We start from the raw sequence: 25,635 nt of genomic DNA, 5'->3' as shown, positions 1-25,635 counted from the left end.
TATCCCTAACCCTAAACCACTGTTTAGCCAACAGTCCTTCAGTCAGACTCCGTAAAAGCCTTAAATGCACATAAAGCCAAAGGAGTCTATGTTTCCTTTGCCTGCTAGATCTCTCTCAGTCTCCTTCTTAGTGTGTTCCATCGCAGGGTGAGCGATTGAGTGGTTTCAGAACATACCGGTGCTTTCTTTTATGTACTGAAAAGTAATAGCACCAGCGGCCCCTTTGAAGCCCCTTTAAATTTATTGTTGTTTTTTTAGGAGAGGCGTTTTTTAAATTACAGCTTATTGTGCGTGGATCTGCTCCTTTGCTGTTTTTGGAGAGGAGTTTGTATTTTATGTCTGGAAATAAGTATTGCCCTCTCCTCTCCGTCAGATGAAGGTAGAACATTTAAAAAGGGAACTATGCAGTTTTTTTTATAGCTTAATTTACCTTAACTGAACAGCTTCGGAGTCATTGGAATGGTTATATGACTTATTTTGAGTTGAATGGTGGTCGTCTCTCACTCCCCCCATAGTCCCTGTGAGAGGAAAAACCACCCTTGCGACTTTTGGCCGGCAAGTCGCCGGACTCAGCGTCAGGAAGTATCCCGTGACATCAGGTCTCGCGATGTAACAAATTCCTTCACTGCACTGCGCACAACGGCCATTCAGGAACCGGCTAACAAGGTAGCGATGGAGTTTTTCACACTATCTTCATGGCTGAGCCGGCAAAAAAGAAACAGCAACTTAGGCAAGGCAAGGCAAGGCAGCTTTATTTGTATAGCACATTTCAGCAACAAGGCAATTCAAAGTGCTTTACACAAAATCAGTTAAACAGATAAAACACAAGTAAAAACAGTTAAAAATCACAAGCATTAAAAACCGGTAAACACATGAATAGACAGTTAAAAACAAAGAGAAACATAAAACACAAGAATAAAATTTACAGTGCAGCATAAGAAATTTAAAGAAATGATTAGTCATTTAAGAAAGGCAGCATCAAATAGAAAGGTCTTCAGCCTTGATTTAAAAGAACTGAGAGTAGCAGCGGATCTACAGGTTTCTGGGAGTTTATTCCAGATATGAGGAGCATAGAAACTGAAAGCTGCTTCACCCTGTTTAGTTCTGACTCTGGGGACAGAAAGCAGACCTGTCCCAGATGACCTGAGAGGTCTGGGTGGTTCATAGTGTAGTAGCAGATCAGCAATATATTTTGGACCTAAACCGTTAAGTGATTTATAAACTAGCAAGAGTACTTTGAAATCAATTCTTTGAGACACAGGAAGCCAGTGTAAAGACTTCAGAACTGGAGTGATGTGATCCAGTCTCTTGGTCTTAGTGAGGACTCGAGCAGCAGCGTTCTGAATCAGCTGCAGCTGTCTGATTGATTTTTAGGGAGACCTGTAAAGACCCCGTTACAGTAGTCAAGTCTACTGAAGATAAAGGCATGGACAAGTTTTTCCAAATCCTGTTGACACATAAGTCCTTTAACCCTTGATATATTCTTAAGGTGATAGTAGGCTGACTTTGTAATTGTCTTAATGTGGCTGTTAAAGTTCAGGTCTGAGTCCATGACTACACCAAGATTTCTGGCTTTGTCTGTTGTTTTTAACATTGTTGTTTGAAGCTGAGCGCAGACTTTTATCGTTCCTCTCTTGCTCCAAAAACAACCACCTCAGTTTTTCCTTCATTTAATTTCAGAAAGTTCTGGCACATCCAGCCGTTAATTTGTTCGATGCACTTAGTCAGTTTTTGTATTGGACTATAGTCCCCTGGCGATAAGGTTATGTAAATTTGTGTGTCGTCCGCATAACTATGGTAACTTATTTTGTTTTTCTCCATAATCTGAGCCAGTGGAAGCATGTAGATGTTAAACAGAAGAGGCCCCAGAATGGAGCCTTGCGGAACTCCGCACGTCATATTTGTACGCTCAGATGCATAATTACCTATAAACACAAGTAATCCCTATTCTTTAGGTAGGATTCAAACCAGTTTAGTACTGAGCCAGAAAGGCCAACGCAGTTTTCCAATCGGTCTAGTAGTATGTCGTGGTCGACCGTGTCAAATGCAGCACTGAGATCAAGTAATACTAAGATTGAAATTTTGCCATTATCTGTGTTAAGGTGGATGTCATTAAAGACTTTGACAAGAGCCGTTTCAGTGCTGTGGTGTGGTCGGAAACCCGACTGAAAGGTATCAAAACTGTTGCTTAGTGACAAGAAATGGTTGAGTTGTTGAAAGACTACTTTTTCAATGATTTTACTTAAAAACGGAAGGTTTGATATTGGCCTATAGTTGCTCATTAGTGACTTGTCTAGGTTGTTCTTTTTTAAGAGTGGCTTGATTACTGCAGTTTCAGGGCCTGTGGAAAGATACCTGAAAGAAGAGATGTGTTCACAATCTGTAGAAGATCAGAAGTCAAACAATTGGAAACATTTTGAAAAGTCCCGTTGGTAGAACATCAAGGCAACAGGTCGATGTTTTCAGATGTTGAATAATGTCCTCCAGGTTTGTATGGTTGATCGTGTGAAATTCTGTCATATTGGAACTATTTTTGCTTGAACACTGTGACAACACATATCCTGGACTTGATATGGAGGCACTGACTGTTTGTCTAATCTTTTGAATTTTGTCTTTGAAGAAGGAGGCAAAGTCATTGCAGGCCTTGGTAGATAAAAGTTCAGATGCTACTGGTACTGGAGGGTTTGTTAACCTATCAACAGTAGCAAACAAAGCACGGGAATTATTATTGTTTCTAGAGATAATATCAGAGAAAAAGGACCTTCTTGCATTCCTCAGTTCCAAATTATAAATGCGAAGTCTCTCTTTATAGGAGTTATAATGGACCAGGAGATTTGTTTTTCGCCACTTCGTTCAGCTTTCCTACACTCTCTTTTTTCTGTTCTCACCAGTAGGACATTTCTCCATGGAGATCTTTTCTTACCAGATACAACTTTGACCTTAGTGGGAGCAATGGCATCAATAACATTTGTAATTTTACAGTTGAAATTATCTACAAGCTCACTGACTGATAGCCCAGAGAGGGCTGGTGTGGAGGAGAAAAGCTGTATAAATGTGTCACTGGTGTTTTCAGTGATATACCGTTTTCTGATTATCTTTGTTTGGACACTTTTGGGCACAGAGATAGTGCCGTTAAAGAAAACACAGGAATGATCTGAGAGAGCAACGTCAGTCACCACAACCTTGGAAATGTTCAGACCTTGGAGACAATCAAGTCCAGAGTGTGCCCCTTATGTGGGTGGGCTCCGTCACATGCTGAGTCAGTCCATAGTTCTCAAAAACACAACACAGCTCTTTGGTCCCCCTGTCCTGGGGGCTGTCAACATGAATGTTAAAATCACCCGCAATGATTACACAATCAAAGTTAATGCAGATAATAGACAGCAGTTCAGTGAAGTCATCAATGAAGGTTGCACAATATTTAGGTGGCCTGTAGATATTTAGAAACATCGCTTGAGGGGAAGATCTTAATTGAAGAGCAACATATTCAAAAGAAACAAAATTTCCATAACATATTTGCGTACAGTGGAATGAGTCATTAAACAAAATGGCGACTCCACCTCCTTTCTTATTCACTCTATTCTCACTCATAAAACTGAAGTTAGGGGGAGCTGACTCGATGAGAACAGCAGCGCTGTTATTATGGTCTAACCAGGTTTCAGTTAAAAACATAAAATCTAGATTGTGCTTAGTAATAAAATCATTGATTAAAAATGATTTTCCTGCCAAAGACCTGACGTTTAGTAAGGCTAGTGTTAGTGTGTTTTCATTTTTTGGGACAGGCTGTAGCTGACGAGGAATGGATGCCAAATTTGCTAAGTTTGCAGTTAAGTGCTTATTCACCATTCTTTTCCTATTACCTATCACAACAGAAATTGAGGAAGAATTGAATCCACAGGGCCCGGGCTTGTCTTGAAAAGAGTCATTAGTATCACTAGTCCTGCAGCCAAGGCCCGGCACATATCAGATAGTGCTTGCCAGATTTTGCACACAAGCGTCCTTATCAGTCTGGGGGGAAGGAGTTTTCTGACATCCTGGTAGTGGTGCTTGGCGTTTTACTTTTGCCCGGGGTTGAGCCATGGGGGTAGGAAGGGGTGCATAATTGATGGGGGAAATAAGGGAAAGGGTGTGTGGAGACATCAGTAGAGACAGCGATGAATCCTCAGAAGGTTCGGGGTTGGGAAGGTTTGAGGGGTGCTGGACGGGTGAAGGGGGAGTGGAGGTTTCGTGTCTCTGCTCTCTGGTCTCCCATGGTCAAATCTTTGCACAGGCGGGGGCTGTGCTGGATCACTGCCGCACTTTGTTGTGTCTTCCTTTTGTTTTGTGACCTTGGCAGAGGGAGCAGATGTGTAACTTAGGAAAGCATTGTCGGAGGAAAATAGGAAGAGGAAATGGCAGACTGACCAAGCGAGGAGTCAGGCACAAGTAAACATAGGAGCTGCCAAATATCTATTTTGAAGCTGTAGGGGGAGCTCTATAGAGATACCTGCAAGCAAAAAAACAGCGAAGAAATGGCCAAAACTGCAAAGCGCCTCTTTAAGGGAGAAGGTTTGTGCAATTCTCTTGCCTTCAAAGGTCAGATATCCTCCCATGTTGGCACCTTTGTCTTTTGTATTTGGCTGTTAGAAATTATCACAAAGAGCAATAATCAAAACCACGTGAGCCAACTGTCCCCTACAGCAGTAGCCATACATCATCCGAGCTCCCTGTGTGTGTAGCTCCATTCCTTCCTGCTGCTCCAGTCCAGCTTGTTTGCAGCAGCTCTGGTTTATTTCTAGTTTGATGTCAAGACAAAATGGTAAATCAACTCGTCGGGTCACCCTGTTTTCATGCCAGGGAAACAAAAAGAGCCCTGAATTGGCTCTTCCAGAAAAAGAGATACCTTGCAGCGCAGCACCCTGCTGTGTCCAGCACCCTGCCGTGTCATTGACCCTTAAGTTTCACTCTCCCTCCAGCACTACAAAACTACATATGTGCAGAAACAGGTGCACCTTCAAAGTCTGAGGGTGAGCAGGAACATCGGTGGAACTTGTTATATATTTTCAAATGAAAAATTCATGTCAAAGGTCAAATAAATTATTAAGGGCAGATCTTGAAATCTCAAAGGTTGTGGTTCAGGATTTGTATGAAGTAAATCGCTGTCATAACAATTTTGATAGTGAACTTTGCTGCTACAGATCTTACATATTTCAAGGTGATTTTTTAGATTAGAAGACCAGAATGACTACTTGATCTGATCAATCATGTCAACTATCATCACTGGAAGATTGTACATTGACACGGCAGTGCTTTGAGCTTAAAGCCCATGTTGCAGGTTTAATTTTCCAGTCAGTCGCCATAGTTCTAGTACTAGGCTGAGACTTCGCTCCCCAATGTGACGTCATTGCCGAATTGACTTAATAAACCCGTGAATACCAAAAATGACCAAAAACTGACATTTAACACTATTTGGAGATATTTACAAAAAAAATATACATATCTTGAGTGCTTTTTGTACCCAATAATCAGCAGTGATGGTTAATCTGCAACATGGGCTTTAAAGTTATTGTGCATAGTTTCTGTCTCCTCCATAAGTAATGACAACAAAACTTCTCGTGTCATTTGGCGCATCCACATGACACAAGCCTTACGTGATCATGCACCGAAACCACCCATACTCCACGCAGTTGCTTGTAACCAAGGAGGACATGGATGATCAAAAAAACATGATGGACTCTTCAGACGAGGTAATTATCTTTGCACAATTTTCTCCGGACCACACCATTTTCTAAACAGTCATACTGAGAAATACAGAGAGTGTTGTGTGGAGCTGATAGTCTTAATTAGCTCTGTAGCAACTTGTTTGGCAATGGCTTGAATGTAATGAATGTGCACTAAAGCTTAATACTAACGCTAGCATGGCTAATTTTAACATACCGATGTTTAGCAGGTATAATGTTTACAGTGATTACAATTTTAAATTAGTATGTCAGCATGCTAACATTTGCTAATTATTAGTTTTGTAAGTTTTTAGTAATGAACCAAAGTATTGGATAAATATAATTTTTGAACTGGTGATGGCACCAGATGAAAAGTGAATGAAGTACAATTCAATCCGACATGAAAGTTTGTACTAAATTTCTAAGCAATCCATCCAGTACTTTTCGAGACGCATCTTACTTAAAACCGAAAATGTCAACCTCATGGTGGAGCTCGGAGAAAAGTCAGGGCATCGCCAAAGTTGGTAGCATTCATACTCTCAGCAACATGGATATTTTTACCATATCATGGCAATCCATCTAATAGTTGTCCAGGTATGTGTAATTAAAATCCAAAAGAGTGAACCTCATGGTGCGTTTAGAGAAAACCATCCTCTGAATCATCATATCACTGCATGCCAATCCATCCCTTTGTTGGGGAGATATTTCGGTCTGGATCAAAGTGGGGGACCATGGAGTGATGAGTCCCATACCTGTACCTGAGAGTGAGGCAATCCCTTTGCTTTGAACGTGAATCACAAGGGATTACCATTGAGGTTTGCACAACACAGCAGACAGGAAGCTGTTAAATACGAGGACAAACACTGCATCCTGAACTCTGACCCTTGCACCCTGACCTCTCCTGCAATCTGACATGAGCCCTGTTGACTTACCAGGGCTAATTTAGAGTTCCGGTGCCCCCAACGACTGTGAGGACAACATGCTGACCTGTGGAGGAAACCTTGAAGACAGACTTGTTTTGACCCAGTACCCTTAACTCTTGTTTTCACTGGCCTCCTTCAGGCTTGATATTTGATTTAGCCACATACACTGAGAGAGGCAATATGATGCAAAGCTGTGCTGATGCTAAAAACTCTTAACATAAGCCCACTCGTCTTTTCTCCAACAACGCTTACATTCAACATTAAACCACAGTTTGCCCTACTTTAGGACTTTTGTCCAAACAATATGTACGACATTGCAGTTAATATTAGCCCGTTGCCGATGGCTTCACGTCTGCTAATGAAGCCCTTTAACAAATCTTACAAAGGCCAACCTCACACTGTGCTACCTGCCAACAGCTAAAGAGATTTTCAGTCATTACTTGCTCCTTTTTAAATATCATCAAACATCGGCCCTTTCATCATTACAAGTGCGTGACCTTCAAGTTCACAGCTTCTCTAAGCGTGACTGCCAGATCTTGTGAGGTTTAATGCTGGACTAATTTTAAACCACTGCTTTTAATGGGACCTAAAAATAGAGTGCTCTGCTGACCTCCGGTCCAGTCGGGTCTCGGCGGCTTATTTGAGGTCCACCTCCCACCACATACGCACACCCCGTTTGACGCCACCTCGACCTAACAGCTTCTTTATTTTTAGACGCTCCCAAAATTAATTGAATGGTCTTGTTTCGTACAGTGTTATGTAAGGGGATTACTCTGTTGTTATTGCCCATGCCCTGACCATGTAGGCTACCACACAAAGGAGGGAGGTGGAGACAGAAAGTAGAAGGGACTTGGGGTGGAGGAGAAGGGTAATGTAGTTAAGGTAGTAGTACAGGGCTCCAGAAATAACCCAGCTGTGGGCCTAATTGTACATCTCTTGCTCCCTTTTCACTCTTCAGCTGCATGCCAAGGTCTTTGACCTTATCATCCACCTCACTGGTTCCGGAAGAATCCTTTCCGCCCCCTGTGGCTACCAAAGCCCCGACCAATACGCAGAGCACAGCAGCAGACCCTCTCCAGCCTCAGACTAACAGCCAAGCGCCACAACCAGTTAGAAGTGATCCCAGTAGAGCGCCCAAGTGGCTCAAACTGCCAGGTATGTTCTAATCATCCCCAGCGTGGGCCCCGTGGCTCCTTAACAAAGCTTAGCCTTAGGACCCCAGGCCCCTCAGAGGCCCGGGGCCTCCAGGAAACCCGCATGTCACAGCAGCGTATACAGTCAACAGAGATGCTGCCTCTGTATTTGCATTCTCTCCACACACGCAAGCTTTCTGTATAACGCATGCGCACCAAACGTCTGTGACCAAGTTTTTTTTTTTGACAGCGCTCTAAATGTTTTTAACCTTTCATGTGTGCATGGGTTGCGTGTGGAGCATCTAAGAGGAATGCACTCGCTCTGTGTCCCCTGCAGCATTCCTCCATGGTTAGACAGCTCCGTGCCCATGAGGGGGCCACGAGGGCCTCTTGTCTCCTCAGGCACTAATGCATCACAGGCCCGGATCAAGCACAAAAAGCATGTAAGCACATACAGTACATGCACACAAACATCCAAGAACAGAAAAAAAAAATCATATTTATTACCAAAGTTTTCACTTGCAAGGAATTTGCTTTGCGAAATGCATGCCATCACATATTTATTATGTAAGTACTCACAAACATATGTTTTTAAATGTTTGGGGTAAATTAGCACTAGTAGCAGATGGCACCTGTAGGTTCTTTGTGGATTAAGATTTCTTGTCATCCTGTCTTTGCAAGACTTATAAATTTGCTTATTGCTTTAACTATTTGTCTTCCCCAGACGTCATAGCCTACTATCAACTAAATATTTCACCCAGATTCAAAAAAGTACAAGGTCTGTCAGATAAAAAGAGCAAAGACTTGCAGAATTACTAATGAAAATGATGTATATGTTAGAGTTTTTTTATGTACACACTTATGGTAAAAGTGAATATTTTATGTGTATAAGCCTATAAACTTTGATGTTCTCATCAATTTTGGATTTTGCTTGCTTGCATGTTGTTACAGCCATCGCAGAAGATCCAACAGTCACGGATATGGGTGTATTATGACGTCTTGTCATAGACGGGATCCTAGTTTTGGCCCCGAGAAGAAAGGGGCTTTGAGATGACAGAAAGTTGGATATGGAAGATGCTGTGTCATTCTAATAGGGAAAAGAAACAACCACAGACTAGCGAGTCAGGAGTTATGAAGCAAAATCTGACATAATCCTAACAGACCCTCACAGGGACTCTCAAGACTGATGCATACAACTCCACCCCAGACGTCACCCTAAACCAGTTACTGTTAGACACAGCCTTATCAGTCTCAGGTACAGACTCACAGCCAAAACAATAAACAGGTATTTTCCAAATTTATTCATGCTTTTAGTTTGTTTATCATAAAGGATCATCCTGGCAAGTACTGGTGCTTCCATAAAATCAGTATAGATATTGATGGCTACAATCAGGCAGATACATATGTTTGCTTGTTTTTGTGTTTACTTGTGTATGTTTGTTTTTGCTTATTGTAGAAAATGCTGCTGCTGTAACAAGGAAATTTCCCCGCTGTGGGATGAATAAAGTATAATCTAATCTAATCTTCAAGTGATCAGGGCCTTGTCCCATGTGCAGCGCTGTGTTCCTCCTGGGAAAAGCTTCTCACTCCAGAGCATCTCGACAGGCTGTCAACACTCCCTGCCTTTTAATGTGTGATCAAGAAAAGCTTCAACTCATTACTCTCTTCAACACACCTCCCCATTCTTGTCCTAACTGCTTTCGAATGTTTAATAGTACAGCCTTTAGATGTAATTTGTTTCACTAAGATGCATATAAAGAAAAGGTGTACAGTAGTTCACTACTTCAGGACAGACCTTCCAAAAACTCATTGTGAAAAAGAAGAGAGATCCAAAAGTCATTTTTATTTAAGCTGCATGAATTGACAGCTAGAGATACATTTCATCTTTAATAAACCTCCAGAAAGGCCACAGTATACTAAAATAAATCCTTTTTTGTTTCTTACCATGGTAACAAGTAAGGATGTATTGTACTTTTAGCCAAATCATTTGGTGTCATATCTTGTAATGAAATCATCTCATCTGAGTGAGCAGGTTGTCAAAGCGGTGGATCTGCAGTTCACTGTACTACTCAGAACTAGGGGTCAGGACTTGCTGCAGCGCGAATGACATGACATTATTAACCCAACAAATTATTTACTTTATTTTTGGCAATAATGGTCATGGTATTATTAAAATAAACTTGAACCAACCCAAACACACCTCCTCCTGAAAGCCTGCTTTGGCTGTTTCTCCTGAAAAACACAAATCCAGTCTAGGCCCTTCTGAAAATGTGCTGCTCCTATCTGAGCCCGGACTTTTGACTTTAGCCTAAGTTGCTTCCAGCTCTATGTGAGCAGCAATTGTAGGTGTAGTGAGTCATTAAAGAGCCAAACAAATAGTGTAAAGTGTTGGAAAGCTATGCTGACTCATGGTGAAGACATGTTGGTCAAATACACCACTGGTGGAAAACCATCTGAGGCACTTGGGTTAGAAAATCCCACACTACCCTCTCCCTTTTGGGCCCAACTTCCTCCTCTGAAGTGATGAAAAGAGAGAAAGCACCTTTACTACTCGCCTCTTTTGTTTATTTACCTTCAGAATTACACCCTGCTCTTCTTGGACCATGTTCCAATGTGTTTTGTTATGGTCCCTTTCAAACAGAATATCTATGCGTGTGGTCTCTGGCCTTGTTTGGCTAACACATGCACACATTCGTGCACGCACACTCCCATTCAACTTTCCCCCTGTGCCAGAGGTCCCCTTTGCCCCTCCCCCCACCTCTAACTAAACATCGCAGGACAGCAAGAGGGAACTTCAAAGTGGCCAGAGGGGTTACTCCTTTTTTCCTGGCACTTGTCATCATCTAAGGGACTGGCTGCTCCCCTTATTACTCTAATTGCTTCCAACTGCTCCAGGAGGCTTTGATGAAGGGCACTATGGAGCATGCTGGAAGCACCTGTTGTTGCACGGAGGAAAACAGGTGGGCCTTATTGGTGATGGCATGGAGGCGTGTGGACAGCATCGCTGCTTTCTACTTTAAATCACACAACTCAAAAAAATACAGAATGAGAATCTTAATGTAATCTCAAACTTTTGTGATTATGAAATTGCTGTTATACAGAAAAAATAAACATGTTGGAAAAGAAGTTTTAAGGATAGGATTAAAGCAGGAACGCGCAGGCAACACTCTGGCTCCATCTTGTGGCATCACTGTGCTAGAAGTCCAGCAGCTGCATTGGAAAAGAAATACAAAACTGTGAGATTTAAATTGGAAATAGAACTTTTGTGCATTGATGATGTATTATGTCCAGTTTGCTCTTCATGTTTGACCAGCATTTAATATAACAAACAAACTACAAGCATTTTAAACCAGTCCAGCATGGGGGTTTCAGAAAAATGGATTTGACACCTGTAGGCACTGAATCTCTCATGCCTGAGCCACACTGGAGTGCCCTATACTTGCTCTTATGGTTAGCTGTAACAGGCAGCAGATGAAATTCCAGGGATAGCTGCACAGATACTCAAACAATGTAATCTTAAGGATCCAGCCTGAGTGTGCGTCACAGAAACAATTCGGAATTCAAGCGAGCCCAATATGACAAATACAATTTCCTGGGTCACACAGGCCCCTAAAGCAGCCTTATGATTTTAATTTATGGCTGTTGAATAACACATTAAAACCCCATCTTTGAACTACGCACCAGCTGAGGCAGGATCTTTTCAAAGTGCTCGATGTCTACTTGGTCGCAGTCCTCAGACTCAGCTTGTTTCTGTGATCTCACAGCAGCCTCTGGAAATAAGATAACACATTAAGGTTCATCAATTAATCTGTATACAACATACCCAATAATACTCCTTACCTTGGACAAATACTTTTAGCAATTCTGCCATGAGCAGCGCAGCATCACCACTTACTGTAACAGAGTGAAATTTGTTGAGCTGTAGAATCACAAATAAAACACGTTTTGGAGATGTGAGTTATACCAACACAGTATTCATCAGACTCACATCTGGTTTTGTCCTCCTTGAAGGAACTTGACAATAGTTTGCTTACAGTCTCCTGTAAATAAGGAGATTAGAGAACATTATAATGTACAGTGTATGAGACAGACTCTCAATAGTTTTTTTTTCTTTTAAGGAGTAATTGTTGCCAAAGGAAATAGTTTCCCTTTAGGATGATGATCTATCAGTGACAAAACTAAATAGGCTAGCGTTACATTAAACTAAAACATGTAGTTAAGCGTGCACAGCTCTGTGGTGTATAGACATGAACACAGGTTAAAAAAATACGTGTCTCCCTATCTACATTTTCAGGAGCCCTCCCTTGGTTTTCTATTTAACATGTTACTGCTTTTCTCTAATTACTTGCTGATGCGTTGTTCTACGTGGATTCCTCATACCAAACCGCAATTGGAAAAACGACAATGTAATGGGAGAAAGTAGCCTGTGTTCCCGTAATAGTGACTATAGATCACTGTTTTGCACCATTATTAACAGTTCTTTCATTCGGCATACATAGCGTCGTGTTGTTAATTCGCTGAATAATGTCTTAGCGAAGTTGTATTGCCTGATAGACAAACACCGTTAAGAAAGCATGGATGTGCTCTGTGGAGCGACGGCGTGAACGTTTGAGAGCAAATACATGCAACTCGACGCCAAAGAAGCAATGTTCGTTTTGATTAAACCACGGAGAAAACCCAGTGAGTGGTCAACCATAATCAAAGCAGCGACATTCTTCTACCTTTTTGAATCCAATTTCTGCGTCTTTGTCCGCCATGTTTCCGACGCTGTGAGAGAAATTTGGCGCCCTACGTAGGGATTCGTCATTGATCTCTGACGTCATTTGCACCGCCCAAGTCGACGTACAAAACTGTGGAGTAATTAGATTGATTAGATTAATTGATTTATTGCTTATGATATATAGGCTAATTTTACTTAATATTATTTTTGGAAACATTTGTTTGGATTCACTAACCATGACATGAACATCTGTTCGCAGTTCTAGTTCATTTATGTGCTTATTAGTTTCACTACATCTTATATTCACAAATTCTAAAGCAAAACTCTATCTTATCAGAGCTGTATATGCCAAACATTTCCTCTATAGATGAATGCACAAATCAAAAAGTTAAAATGTATGACCACTGTATACGTTTCACAATGTTTATTATTTTTATTTTTTTACTTCATTATTATTTTTACATTTAGGCTACACAAGGTATTGTAAACTTGGTGATAGATTATGTAATAGCTACATCTCTTTAGGTAATTGTAAATGGGTTAACAGTGTCATATCATTTGTAAATTACTTATCATATGGCATTCATCAACAGTGGCTGCACAAAGGGAGATAACACAATCTATATTAATCATCATTTTTTTCACATCATATTTTAACACTATGTTCTAGACAAACATTTAACAACACATAGAATACAACATTATTATCCACCCAAAGTAGCTAGACAATTATACGACTAGATGAATCAGCGCAATAAAATACATATCACGTCAACTCAGCTAAACAGAAAGCAAACAAATACCATAGGTTTAGGATATGTGTTTCTTAGGCCTAGCCAAAGATTTGCTGCTTTATTTCTATCCTTGTTATTTCACTGCAGCCACGGTAGTTCACAATCTCTAAATGAATTCAAACATACATTTAAGATTTTAAACGTAAAGACAAAGTTGCACCGTATTCGTTTATCCGTCCAACTCATAACCACTGAAACCATCTTTCAGTATGTAGCCCAAGCCCATTGAACGTCGTGTTTGAGGCATAGCAACGGCTGCGGAGACCTCCTCATCTGAGTCCTCCATCTGAAAGACAGATTTTTATAGTCAGCCAATGAAGATGCAGACAGCAAATGTAGCCTATACACTTTTAAAATCAAATACTGCTAAAAAAAAAAAAAAGTTTTCTAATTTTATTTCAGTTATGAGAACAGGCAGGAGAGAAACGGCTCACCTTTGGACTAATAACTTGTTTTACTTCATCATCTCCAATGTAGTGAGGACCAGCCCATTCTGCTCTGTCAGCTTCATCCTCTGTTAAACCTCACATACATCTGGCATTCAATCATCAGGAGGGGATTTGTATAATTAAGTGACAAAATTTAGATCTTCACAATTTATTGAAAATGTAACAAAGGGTATAATGAAGCATTCTATTTTCAGTTACCTTGCATGCTGTGACAGTGCCCCATTCTCAAAAGTAAGCCTGACATATCTTTTTATTTGCATAGCTCTTTTATAACCAACCAATGGTCCTGTTAAATGATGAAAAATCATAAGCGTCACGACACAATACAGTTCAAGTCAAAAATATTAAAAGAAAGTTATGGGAATGAGAGAAATTGTTTACCAGTTCATAATTTTCAGCAAAAGCAGCAATGTAATCTTTGGAAGACTGGTGTACACTATTGTTTTAGATGTCTTCACTTCCATTATCTGGAAGGGAAAATTGGTTGGAAGATTTTTTTTTTTTAACACTGTTCTTGTGGAGAGGATCACAAAAAAATTTAATAATTTCAGAATGTTTTAAAGGTATATAAAAGTATAATTGCGTTACAGTGTAGCGTTACATGTATGTACAATTAGGAGAATACATTTTTAGCACATGAAATCAAGAAAGCTGGTACTTACCAGAGGTCATTATGGAGATGTTTAGCAACCCGCTCTTCCAAGTAGACCAACTCCAAGTACAGAGTAACTAGCTGTGTAGTGGGTTCATGTATTGGGGGTTTTCTTGGGACGTTTACTGGAACAAGACTGAGTGGCTAGTCAAAGAGTTACCCCACTTGTTCAGCCGCCATGGGAAACGTGTAAATTGTAAAATATTAAAAAAAGAAAGAAAGAAATTGTTGACATTATTGAGCACTTGGTGATGGAGCTGCAACCTTAACAGCAAGCTTGTTTGATGTGTGACATCACAGTACAGGTTTTTGTTATGATTTCCGTTTTGTTTCCTGCTTCTTTTTCAGCATTTGTTGTTTTCTGTTCTCCTGTGTTTTCTCCTTGGTCTCGTGTTGTTCTTGTTTCTGTTTTTTCCTGATTCTTTTTCTGCATTTGTTGTTTTCTGTTCTTCTCCTGTGTTTTCTCCATGGTCTTGTGTGGTCTCTTGTGAGTGTCTGTACTTTCTGTTTCCTGTTTTATTTTGACAGTCTGTTTTCTGTGCTGTCTTGTCTTTAGTTTTACATCTATGGATTCCTTATTGTATTCCTTGTTGAATAAATGCTCACTAAGAACTCTCCTGCCTGCCTGTCTGAGTTTTGGTCCTCTATTCCCTACACGTCACAGATTTTTAGCTGTGGTCAAATGGATAAAATGGAATCTATTGCTTACCCTTTCCTTTTTGCTCTTTTAAAAAACACCAGCTTCGTAATCATTTATCATTGAGGTATTTGTTGCATGATTTATTTTTTTATTAGCATACATTAACATTTTAAATAACAGTGACTGTTAAAATCTTATCGTGACGCTTCAAGAAAACATTTTACAAGCATTTTTCTGTGTTGGGTGCTTGTAGGAAACTTTAGAAATTTTATATTTAGAAATTACAAACTACACTGAGACAGAGGAACACATCCAAGAACCAAAAGATGGGGAGGAGGGAGACAAAACAAATGCAGAATCAATCACATAAGCAGACACAAGACAAGGGACAAGCACATGCGAACGTTGAAGGAAAGGCTGTAGCACAAGTCTGCAGGCCACATCTCAAGGATTCAATGATGTTGAGCCAAGTGTCCAGAGTCTTTCCAAGTTGCTCCATGAATGCACGCTGTAGAGCTCCATATACACTACATCCAAGAAGGAAAGGGTCCATGTACAGACAGGTCATGAGATGGTTTCCAAAAGAGTGCAATGATTTTCTCCGCAGCTGTAAGACCAGTAAATACAGCATGTTTGAGTTCTAGAGAGCTGAAAGGCTGACCGATCATTCAGAATCAAAACATTGACAGTAACATAATCAAGGCAGACATTTTGGATGCAGTATTGTTCCAGAATCAACCAGGAGAGTATGCCTAGATCATGTGAAGATACCCTGTGCTTTTATTGGGCAGAGAGTGCATAAACAACTGTTAATTATTTTCATGTGGAGCACGTGCTTGGAGGAAACTCAGGGCACAGCTGCAATAAGGTTGTTGCATTTAGTAGTTCATGTTGATAGCAGTGTGTAGCCTATATATCATAAGCAATGGGTGTTATTTCCCAATCGTCTGGCTGTGGAAGCAATTGTTTGACAGGGACAGATCACAAAAATATGAAATTTGCTTATGTTGTGGAGAATGACATGTTTAGGCCAATCAGATACCTTTTCAAATAATGGGACAGTTGCATGTGTTGAATTTTCCAAAATGCATCAAGAGTTCCTCATTCCAATAACCCATTAGATGTGTTCAAACTAATTTATTTTCATACATGTTCAAGATCATTACTCAAAAAGCATTAACAGAATTGTGAAAATAACTACACAAAAAAAAAATAATCCTAGGAGGTATAAAAAATATTAGTGCTAACAACCGAGATTAGTTTCTCCAGTACATTAAGAACCTAAACATTATGTAATATATTTGACATTAATACACTTTACTGTGACTGGTTTGGCTTTGACTTGTGTTCTCATTGTAGCGGACATTCCATATGACGTTGCTAACCACCTGTCAATGCCGAGACGCTTGTCACTGCTAATTTAATATCTTGAAGTTTGCATTGCTTCAGTGTGTACATTTTTACAGCTACAGACCGCGGGGGAAGAAGAAAACTGTTGTGTTAATATAAGATTGTAAGTGAGGTCATTTAAAAAAAAAAAAAAGCAAGCAAACAAAGACTGTTACAACCACAAAGAATATACTGTACAGCTTTGAGACTACCTACCTTAAGGGCTAACCAGACCACTCCGTTCATAAATGGCTTGCAAATTGGTGATGAGAAACTTTTTGTCTTTACCCTCCTGTACACAAAAAAATACACATATAATATCAATAACATATTGTACAGTTATTGGTTTTTAATTGATCCTTTGGACTTTGGTAATTACCTTACTATACCTCTAGTGCCACCATGCTGTTGACATTTTTGTTTTTTCATGGCAACTTATGGAAGGATTGTTATGTAATTTGGCAGAGATACCCATGGTGCCCCAAGAATGATTCCTACCGACTTTGGTGATCCCCCAATTTATCCTCTAGTGTCACCAGAAGGTCAAATTGTTTGGTATTATGGACTGGTTACCACTGGTGTCTCGCTCAGGATAAACTAATTGTTTTGGTATCCTTTAATCTTTCCTCTAGTGCCATCATCAAATCAACATTTTAACTTGTCCAATATGGTGTATTAGCGACTACTAATGGCATTTCCATCTGCCTCAGTTGTAAATTGTCTTAATGAGCAGTTGTTTGCATTCTGAATGCAAACAGTTGCACTTTAAGACAATTTATACTAAATTACGATGGTGAACATTTTAAACATTAAACTGCTAAACCTCAGCATGGTAGCATTGTTAGCATGCTGACATAGGGTTAGCATTTGGCTCAAAGCCTAAGTACAGCCTACAGAGCCACTAGCCTTCTACAGTCCTGCAATAGAGAAAGCTGCAGTTTCAGGACCACAGTGGTAGGACCGCATTTCTACGACCCTATATGCAAGTCAGCCTTATTGTCAATTTCTTCACATATACTAGACACACAGAGGAATCGAAAGTTTGTTTCTCCCCATCCCCACGGTGAAGAAGACACATTGCAGATAAGAGACATTCCTACCACAGAGGAAAAACCAAAATGCTGAAACAGCATTTCAACACTAAGACAGTAAACGGCAACAATATTTACAGGACAAAACAGTTAGGGTAACTACATTATAGCATTTACACAAAAAAAAAAAAAAAAACAAAACTGGAGTTTCCTCAATTACAGAAACATGCTCGTTAGCATCCCTGCTAGAAAAAAAGAAGCATAGACCAGCATATATAGCTCTATACACTTGTTTGATTAGGCATACATTTTCAATTTGCTTTTCTAACCGACTGATGATTCTCCTTTGGCCATCAATAACCTGAGAGTGAAAAAATCACCATTCTGAAAATACAAAAAACATAAGAGATTAGTTCAAATTGAAATAGCAAACATTATTCAGACACAGTCAATGTTTCTAGAAGGCAGATACTTGGTTAATAGCATTACCACCACGATACACCAAATAACAATACTACAAAGAAAAATAATCATAAAAGGATTACATCCCCACCACTTACAGAAAGACTCCAGTGGCGAGGAATAAGAACAGTGGTTTCTCCACCAGAGCATTGTAGGCCCGACTGAGCCAAGACAGAATCGAGTGGGCGCTCTCCAGCTCGTGGGCCCACAGCTGCCTGGACTGAAACATTGTAGTGAAATTCCTAAACGGGCCGCACCTTGTCGAGGGTTTAATCCTGTGGAAATCAGATTGATTTGAAAATTTGGTGGAGTTTGTAAGTATTTGGACAATAACAACTTTTCAATTACTCCAAAGTCAAGCACATTGAATTTAAAGATGAGGTTAGCTTGGGCTATTCTATATCTGTGTTAACAGATCACATAAAGAGAGCAGAAAGAACAATGTGTGCGTCCATCACGCAATACTTTCCCTAGCACATTCAAGTCAAGACAAAAATCACTAAAAGGAATATTGTGCGACATGAGAGTGGTATCAATGTTCTCATCTAAATGATGAGAGCCCAAAATGTGCTGACTACTTTGAGCTGTGGATTAATACACATGATTAATCAAGGAATATAAATCACAGAGTGTAACTCTGACGCCAATTGATGTGTTTATTACAACAGTGGATGTCTATGGCACAAATTTATAGCAATTTAGGCACACAAACTTACTTGTTAGTGGTGTAAATGATTGTTGGTTTTGTTTTTTTTCTCCATGGGATATGTGACAAAAACACATAGCCCCATATATAGCCCCGCCAACAAGGATAGGGTAATATCTAGTGTTTGTATTTATTAGGAACATCAGCTGATCTAAACATGGTGAAAGTGAAATGGGATTTTCCTTTTAGTCACGGTTACATTTTCAATTTAACATACACTTTGAGTACAGTAAATGCCTGGAGTATATAGAGATAGACAGTCATTATGTTGAAAGCCTGTTTTCAGAAAGCTGTGTGTCTGAGATGGACTTCATGCTTATTTCGTCATTATGAGAGGGGACAGTGTTTGTTGTACTCACGTCCAAATTGTGTAAGTGACAGACACGACAACGCCAAAAAATGAGGGGAAGCACAAAAGTGAGATGAAAAATGTTGTCATCTGACTGGCCCTCCAGGGCTTCCTCGATGCCTGACAGTTCAGCACCAGACTTCTCTTTGGAAGGAACCAGAGGAAGAATGTGAAGTTTGTCAAGCAAATCCGTGTCTGCACAACGTTGACACAACACCTGCTGTAGTTACCTCCTTCATGTAGAACAGCACAAACAGTTTTATGATCTGGACTGCGGGAAGCAGTGGAGCAAACAACACCCCGAGCCTGGGAAGAACTGAAGATTAATGTTTATTTAAACTTTTATTTGTTAAATATGAGCCGGGTGTAATGTTGCATCATTACCAAGTAAGGGTTTGTCCATATATGAGTTCCAGTACATTACGAGCAATGTCAAACACTGGCTTCCTGTTCCTTTTCAGCACTTGCTTGGTAAATAGCCTACAGGGAAGATGCAAGAAAACGTTCAGTGAACAGTTTTATAAACGGCAAACAACAGAATTAACGTGATTCGTGGTTAAAGCGCTAACTTGCCTCCACAGGAACTCTCCGAAAAAAGTGTAAATCACTGTGAAGAGAAAGTCCATCAGGAGCAAGCGATACAGTTCTTGCCCCACAAAGCTCTCCCAACACTAAAGGACAACAGAAACATTATTTTAAAGATCACATCATAAGGGAGAATTGGGACAAAGCCAAACCTGTAATCACTTAATGTGTCCAAATCTTTTAGGATGAAGAACATTGCACAATTCAGTGTCGCTCCACAACAACAATTACGAGAAGTTTAAATGTATGAGATTGTTTTTAACCTGTAAACCACGACTTTCTGCTTCCACAGCAATTCTCCCCAGCCAGCGGAAACACAGTACTCCAACGATGCTGACCTTCAACAACAGGTTCCTGAGGGAAAAAAAATGATTAGACAGCAGCCTTGATTATTGCTAGAAGTTATATTTTAAGGAACGGCCGGCAAAAAGTGGACAATTGGATTGTGGGCTGGCATTCCAGGTTGGCACTGGATATGGGCCATTTTGCTTTCATAACATTTATTTTTTCAGACCAATGAAAAGAACACCACATTTAGGCATTTACTGTTAGAATTAGTAGTTCATTCTATGTTCATTTTGCTTCCGTTTTTACCCTGTTTTTAATCCGTAGCGCTTTGTCATTGAAAAGTGCTCTACAAATAAAATGTATTCATTATTATTACCGTCTTCATTGTGGGTATAGGATTTAAGCCATGCATATAGAGCTCTAGGATGCCGGTTCAAATTAAACTCTGATTTTACATTACGTCTTTAAAGGCTGTTTTTTTTCCAAAGAGTTCTTTCTCATAATCTGGGACATGTAATGATGAATTCAGGTGAAACATAAGGGAAATACAAAACAATATCACATAAATATTCTCTACACTAAAATAATACTTCATGAAAGGAAATTGAAGAGGGATAATTTAAGCTAAAGTTTATAATAAGACAATGAAAGCTCTTGATTCAAACACTGAGTAAAATGATGATAAAGATAACATTTTTTGAGTCTATGTACAAAAAATTGAAACAAGTGGAGGGAACATGTTTTGGTCTCTCACACATATTTGTATGTGCTCGTTATTTTTTTTTTTTTTTAAACCTGCCAAAAAATGCCAAACGCCACAAAAACTTCTATGCAAATAAAGCAATAATTAAAAGAACATTTAAACTAAAACAGTTGCTGTGTTTCATGCAGGTCTTTTTCTCACCTGAAGATGGAGACATAGACGAGGACACTGGGTGAGTCATGATTCTCGACCCAAGCACACAGGTTGAAGAGGCCCGGGAATGACAGGTTAATGCCTGACACCACTGCAGGCAAGAGCAGCAGCAGCAGCTCGGTTTCTCTCAAAGGACTCCGTTTAAGAGCATCCTGTGGAAGAAAATGGACAAATGACTGCAATAACTGCTGACACCTCACGAGAGAAACTAAAGTTGAAAAGACCTTTGAATCCGATTCTTTTGGGAACAACAAAGTAACAAGTTAGCTTCAATTCGGGTATATTCAGAAAGCAAAATCCCAGATTTCAGTAAGTGTGGAAACAATCACTGGCTAACTGGTCTGTTCTAAAATAGAAAGTAGCATATCTTGCTCTCAGCAGCACACTCTTGTGTTTTGGGTCTCTGGCAGTGTGTGTGCAACGCTGAACTGTTACTAGTTCCCTCAATATTTTACCAGTGGATTAAACTTGGCATGTCAGATGAGGATGCAGGAATTTCTCCAGAGGAAGAAATAGTTTAGGAACCACTATGTTGAATTTAAACTCTTCCTATGTCAAAAGAAAGATTGTTTCTGCTGATGGTCACGCTTAGCAGTTTTGTAACAACCCAGCAGACAAAATAAGATGTGTTAAACATCTACCAGCAAAAAAAAAGAAGTAGATAAACTGCGGTTGGAATGTACTTCTTTATCAGAGTTGTCTTGAGTAATGTGCATGAAATATAACTGGCGGCACAGCACTTCTAACCTCTGATAGGTAGTGGACTGCCATGGCGCCCAGGAAGATGGTTGCCAGACATACAGCCCACGCAGCCAGGTGCACCATGAGACGGCAGAGTCGCTGCATGCAGCTTTTTTTATTTTCTCTATGGAACATCTCAGACAGCAGTTCCTGTTGGAAGAGCAGCAGTTTGTACAGCTAAACAGTCACATTGGGGTGTGGAAATGCATAATTAAAAGCTTGCTGCGTGTCAGATATTGATCACTGAGGATCATCAAAGATGATCTGCTTTAGAAACTCAAACTTCAAAAAAAAAAAAAAAAAGTGTAGCCAGTTTGTTGATGTTTTAAATGATGAAGCTTCTATATCAGGAACTGTAGAATCATTCTTGGCTTCTAAAATCAGTTTGTATTTATATCAAAAATGAGTTTCTCTCTTAAGTGAGTCTAATTGAATATTCAAATTATTGCTTACTTTGAGCTGAGTACTGATTTTCTCAAACTGCAGTCTGACAGACGTCTTCTTGCTGACTTTAAAGTCCCAGGAGCAGAAAACCTTTACCGCCAGATTCCCATTAGACTTGAGGACATGAAAGCCTCTCCCAAAGGCCTTGGACATGCTGTATGAGAACGCAGATGAAGTAAAATAAGTTCTATAAGTTACATTGATAAGTCATTTTGTAAGTAATCTATTTTCCAACCTGTACACAAGGATAATGCAGATTGTGAAGAAGGCGATGGGGATGGTAAAGAAATAGGCTGCAGGTATACAGTACGGCACTATCTGGGGCTTGTTGGAATCAGAGACTGGCAGATGAGGGGATTCAGCAGTGGAGTCATTAGCTCGACGAGTCTTGAAAACGGTGTTGGTGTAATAGCCATAAAACATCACACTCTGAGAGAGGTAGCCCTGCCAGAGACAACAGAGATTTGATTTGACTGACAGTGCTACAGAAATAAGCATGCTCATACTGCTGTGGTGGATCTTACAGTGCCTGTGAGAAGCTCAAGGCCAGTGAAAGTGTTGAGATCCGTGTCATGAGGATGGAGAGGAGGGTTGACGGCTTGAGGGAAGACCAGGAACAGGCCGTTGATGAAGAAGAGGAGGAGGTTAAGGAGCAGAAGGGTTCTGAGAAACAGGAAGTAGGAAAGTACCCCGGTTCCGAAACGTCCGCTCAGTCTCTTTATGGGTGAATGCCACAGCTGAAGGGAAGTGAGGACAGGTAGGCAGCTAAACAGACAGTGACGCCAAGTCTGGGGAGGGAAAAAGAAAAAAAAGAAAAAAAAGAGTGAAGGACTGATACACAAACAAAAATGGTTTATATCTTACGTAGCACACTTATGTGTACTCACCCTTGAAATGGACATGCTTAGACGAGTGTAGCATGGGATGTTTCTGTTGATGAGTGAACTCACAGCTACGTCACTAAAAGCAAGTTTCCTGATAAAAGATAAGAAGTTACCACAGTGCTTGTGGCTTTATTTTGCAAGTCATTGAATGTTCATTGCCACATCTACCTCACTTCCATTTTATCTGCTAGGCTGAGCGGCGAGGCTCGCAGCTTTCGCATGCGCTCGCTCACTGAGAGGCCTCGGAGGACGGACACCAACTGCTCCTTCTTGTTTTCTGTAAAACAAAACGATAGAAACAACCACGTTACACATTCAAAGACGAGTTGCTGCAACCTGCAGTCAACACTGAATATCAGTTTAACTTCTGTATACCCTCATAACTGATTTCCTCCTCGATACTGGCCTGGACAAAGTCTTCCTGCATTGGTCTGGAGGGCTGAGAAGAATCTTGAGATGAAGTCTGCTGTTCCTGAGACAAGTTTCTGGCATGCTGGGGAATTACTGTAGCACTATTTATCCCTGTGTGGACAAGGAACAGTCACTTTAATAGCTAATATATATGTGTATAGATTGTAGCAGATGCCCGGACATTAGTCTCGCTTTGCCAGATCATGCTCCAATGTGCGCTGAAGGAGGGTCTGGCCACTCAACATGCAGTAGCATCATAGACAGTTAAATAAGTAGCATTCAGGGATGGGAGGAAAACATGCTGTGGTTTAATGGCATTTCTTTAAACCAATCAGAATCGTCATGGCGGTGCTAAACTCTGCACAGAGCCCTGCAAAATACTTGTACGAGAGAAAACTCAGATTGGACAGATAGTCTAGCTAGCTGTCTCAATTTACCCTCCAGAGATCTGAGGAACAGTCAACAATAGTCCTCGTAAATTCACCAAATTTAAAATTCCAACAGAAAGAAAGGGGACGGAAACTTACAGTGACCTTGTGTTGGCTCTTCTACCTGTTTTTTTAAATAGTTAGTAGCCCACATTGTGATATGTTGTCCTATTTGGAGCACTGGTAATCTTGAAAACTGTATCTAGATCAGGGTAAATCCAATCCAATGTTGCTCTGAAAAACCGACATAAAAGTAAGACGGATTACCTGATCCTGAATCGCAAAAAAATGGGATTTCCAAATCCGGATCATTTTGATCCAGATTAAATGCTTTTAACAACTGGCCCATTGATATAGACTACCCGGACACAAACCTCTCTCCTCTATCAGGAGGTTTCGGTCAATCAGGACCAAAACAAGTTTCTTCCCCTCTGCTGTTACCCTTTTCAACAAGGCCCCTGGACCCCCACTGACATTGATTCTTACCCCCCCAACCTGTAGACACTACACTTTGCATTAATCTACACACTTTGACTATACACCTGACCATTGCATACAGTACATTATATATTTTTGGCACAGTCTGCACTAAACCGTTCAGCCTCTTTTTTCTAACGTTAAGCTATTTTTCTTTAATTTTTGTCATATTTGTTGCTGTTTTGTTTGTTTCATATTAAAGTTTAATATGTTTTTATATATGTACCAACCACCAAGGCAAATTCCTTGTAAGTGATACTTACTTGGCAATAAATACTGATTCTGATATCAACATTGCAAAGAAACCAACAGGACAGTAGAGGAAGGTTTCATCTCACCAGCAGTGCAACTGGGCATTGAGGCGAGGACCTTTAAGGTAGCAGCTGACCAGTGATGCCGCTGTAGAGAGTTTATCTGCTTCCTGTCGAGTGTCGCATCTCTCACATGGCCACTTGCAGTAAATGGCAGATGTTCTGTATTTATACGTGCGTCTTCCCTAAAAACGTCCATTTGTAGGGTTTGAGGACACCTCTGGGTGCTGAGTGCTTGCTCTGCAACAGGCTGGAAAGAGTCCTGACATGGTTCACTTTCTCCCAGGTTCCTGAGGGAGAGTAACCATCAGAACAAATAATGACCCAGAGTCCCCAAAGGCTTTGGCCCCGAGCACCCTCAGTGTAGGAGAAGGGACACATTGCATCTTAAATATAGCTTTTATTTCCATGGAGAATTTCTATGCAGAAAATTTCTCATTTCACACAAAACTTTTCCTACTGCAAATCAGATACTTGAAAGTCTCTGAATGCTTTCCAGTTCCAAATACTTAAGAGCAAGATGCCTGAAAAAACAATAACACAGAGCTGAGAACATCAAGAAGACTGAACTAGTGTCTTAGTAACACAATTTGATTAAAGAAAAAAGTCAACCATCAGTGTTTATTGATGGTAACATCTGAATTAGTGCCTCCGAAGACAAAATGAAAAACAAATGTGCAGTGGAAACAACAGTCGGATACAACCATATACAGTCTATGGGTACAACTAAACCACAAAAAGTAAAGAAACTCTCAAAAAGACTTACTCAAAGTCAGACTCGGAATCCGTTTGACAAATGTTGACACTGTATGCCATGGTCCTCAATGACCTCTGTTTGTTGAAAACACACAGCTCACAGTAGCTTAGACTTTACAATCAGTCACATTGTTGAACATTGAAGCAGGCTATTCTTGGCTTTTTTGTCAAAACCCATCACACCCACACCCAAACCCATGGACTTCCTCTCTCTCACTCTGTCTGTCTCTGTCTCATCACAGCTGTGCCATATTTGCATTTGGTGCCAAGTTATCCACCTGTTACTGATGAAGTGCAATCGAAAGAATCGCCAACATACCTTGTAAATAAATATATCTAATGTAATACTAATTGAACAAGTTCCACTGCAAGTGTCAGTGTGGTATTATTTTCTCGGCTTTGATGAAAAGTGGAGTTGATGTTTGACCAGATTAACCGGAGTGTATT

The 25,635-nt window shown here is 40.2% G+C and overlaps 2 protein-coding genes across 4 annotated transcripts; both read right to left on the bottom strand.

The window, feature by feature from the left end:
* Positions 1-10,381: 10,381 nt before the first annotated feature.
* On the bottom strand, positions 10,382-12,573 carry LOC116706980 (centromere protein X). The gene is made up of 5 exons (XM_032544073.1): positions 12,477-12,573; positions 11,744-11,795; positions 11,596-11,649; positions 11,437-11,525; positions 10,382-10,965 (listed from the first exon to the last, which is right to left on the bottom strand). Exons 1-5 carry the CDS (start codon positions 12,510-12,512, stop codon positions 10,951-10,953), a joined length of 246 nt encoding a protein of 81 aa, XP_032399964.1. The 5' UTR covers positions 12,513-12,573; the 3' UTR covers positions 10,382-10,950.
* Positions 12,574-18,010: 5,437 nt separating this feature from the next.
* Positions 18,011-25,394, bottom strand: LOC116706975 (transmembrane channel-like protein 6). 3 transcript variants are annotated; one of them, XM_032544061.1, is made up of 16 exons: positions 25,199-25,394; positions 24,460-24,722; positions 23,181-23,327; positions 22,974-23,082; positions 22,809-22,896; positions 22,446-22,709; positions 22,157-22,365; positions 21,931-22,075; positions 21,484-21,627; positions 20,725-20,888; positions 19,796-19,886; positions 19,521-19,618; positions 19,332-19,427; positions 19,178-19,263; positions 18,958-19,091; positions 18,011-18,167 (listed from the first exon to the last, which is right to left on the bottom strand). In XM_032544061.1, the coding sequence occupies exons 1-16, from the start codon at positions 25,246-25,248 to the stop codon at positions 18,162-18,164; spliced, it is 2,094 nt and encodes a 697-aa protein (XP_032399952.1). In that variant the 5' UTR covers positions 25,249-25,394; the 3' UTR covers positions 18,011-18,161. The 3 variants fall into 3 exon arrangements, with proteins under 3 accessions (XP_032399952.1, XP_032399953.1, XP_032399954.1); XM_032544062.1 differs by having other exon boundaries at positions 18,958-19,086; positions 19,178-19,253; XM_032544063.1 differs by lacking the exon at positions 18,011-18,167 and having other exon boundaries at positions 18,974-19,086.
* Between the last annotated feature and the right edge of the window lie 241 nt (positions 25,395-25,635).

Source organism: Etheostoma spectabile, chromosome 19 (genome assembly GCF_008692095.1).
Source record: "Etheostoma spectabile isolate EspeVRDwgs_2016 chromosome 19, UIUC_Espe_1.0, whole genome shotgun sequence".
NCBI lineage: Eukaryota > Metazoa > Chordata > Actinopteri > Perciformes > Percidae > Etheostoma > Etheostoma spectabile.
The sequence above is the reverse complement of the archived record's forward strand: the minus strand, read 5'-3'. Positions and strand labels throughout refer to the sequence as shown.

Excerpts from the sequence above, each read along its gene's own strand:
- LOC116706980 (XM_032544073.1), bottom strand. The coding sequence starts at position 12,512 with ATGGCGGACAAAGACGCAGAAATTGGATTCAAAAAG. Across the intron at positions 11,796-12,476 it reads CAGAAATTGGATTCAAAAAG|GAGACTGTAAGCAAACTATT; the intron begins GTAGAAGAATGT and ends CCTTATTTACAG. Across the intron at positions 11,526-11,595 it reads GCTAAAAGTATTTGTCCAAG|AGGCTGCTGTGAGATCACAG; the intron begins GTAAGGAGTATT and ends TCTTATTTCCAG.
- LOC116706975 (XM_032544061.1), bottom strand. The coding sequence starts at position 25,248 with ATGGCATACAGTGTCAACATTTGTCAAACGGATTCCGAGTCTGACTTT. Across the intron at positions 23,083-23,180 it reads GGAGGAAATCAGTTATGAGG|AAAACAAGAAGGAGCAGTTG; the intron begins GTATACAGAAGT and ends TTTGTTTTACAG. Across the intron at positions 22,897-22,973 it reads GCAGATAAAATGGAAGTGAG|GAAACTTGCTTTTAGTGACG; the intron begins GTAGATGTGGCA and ends ATCTTTTATCAG.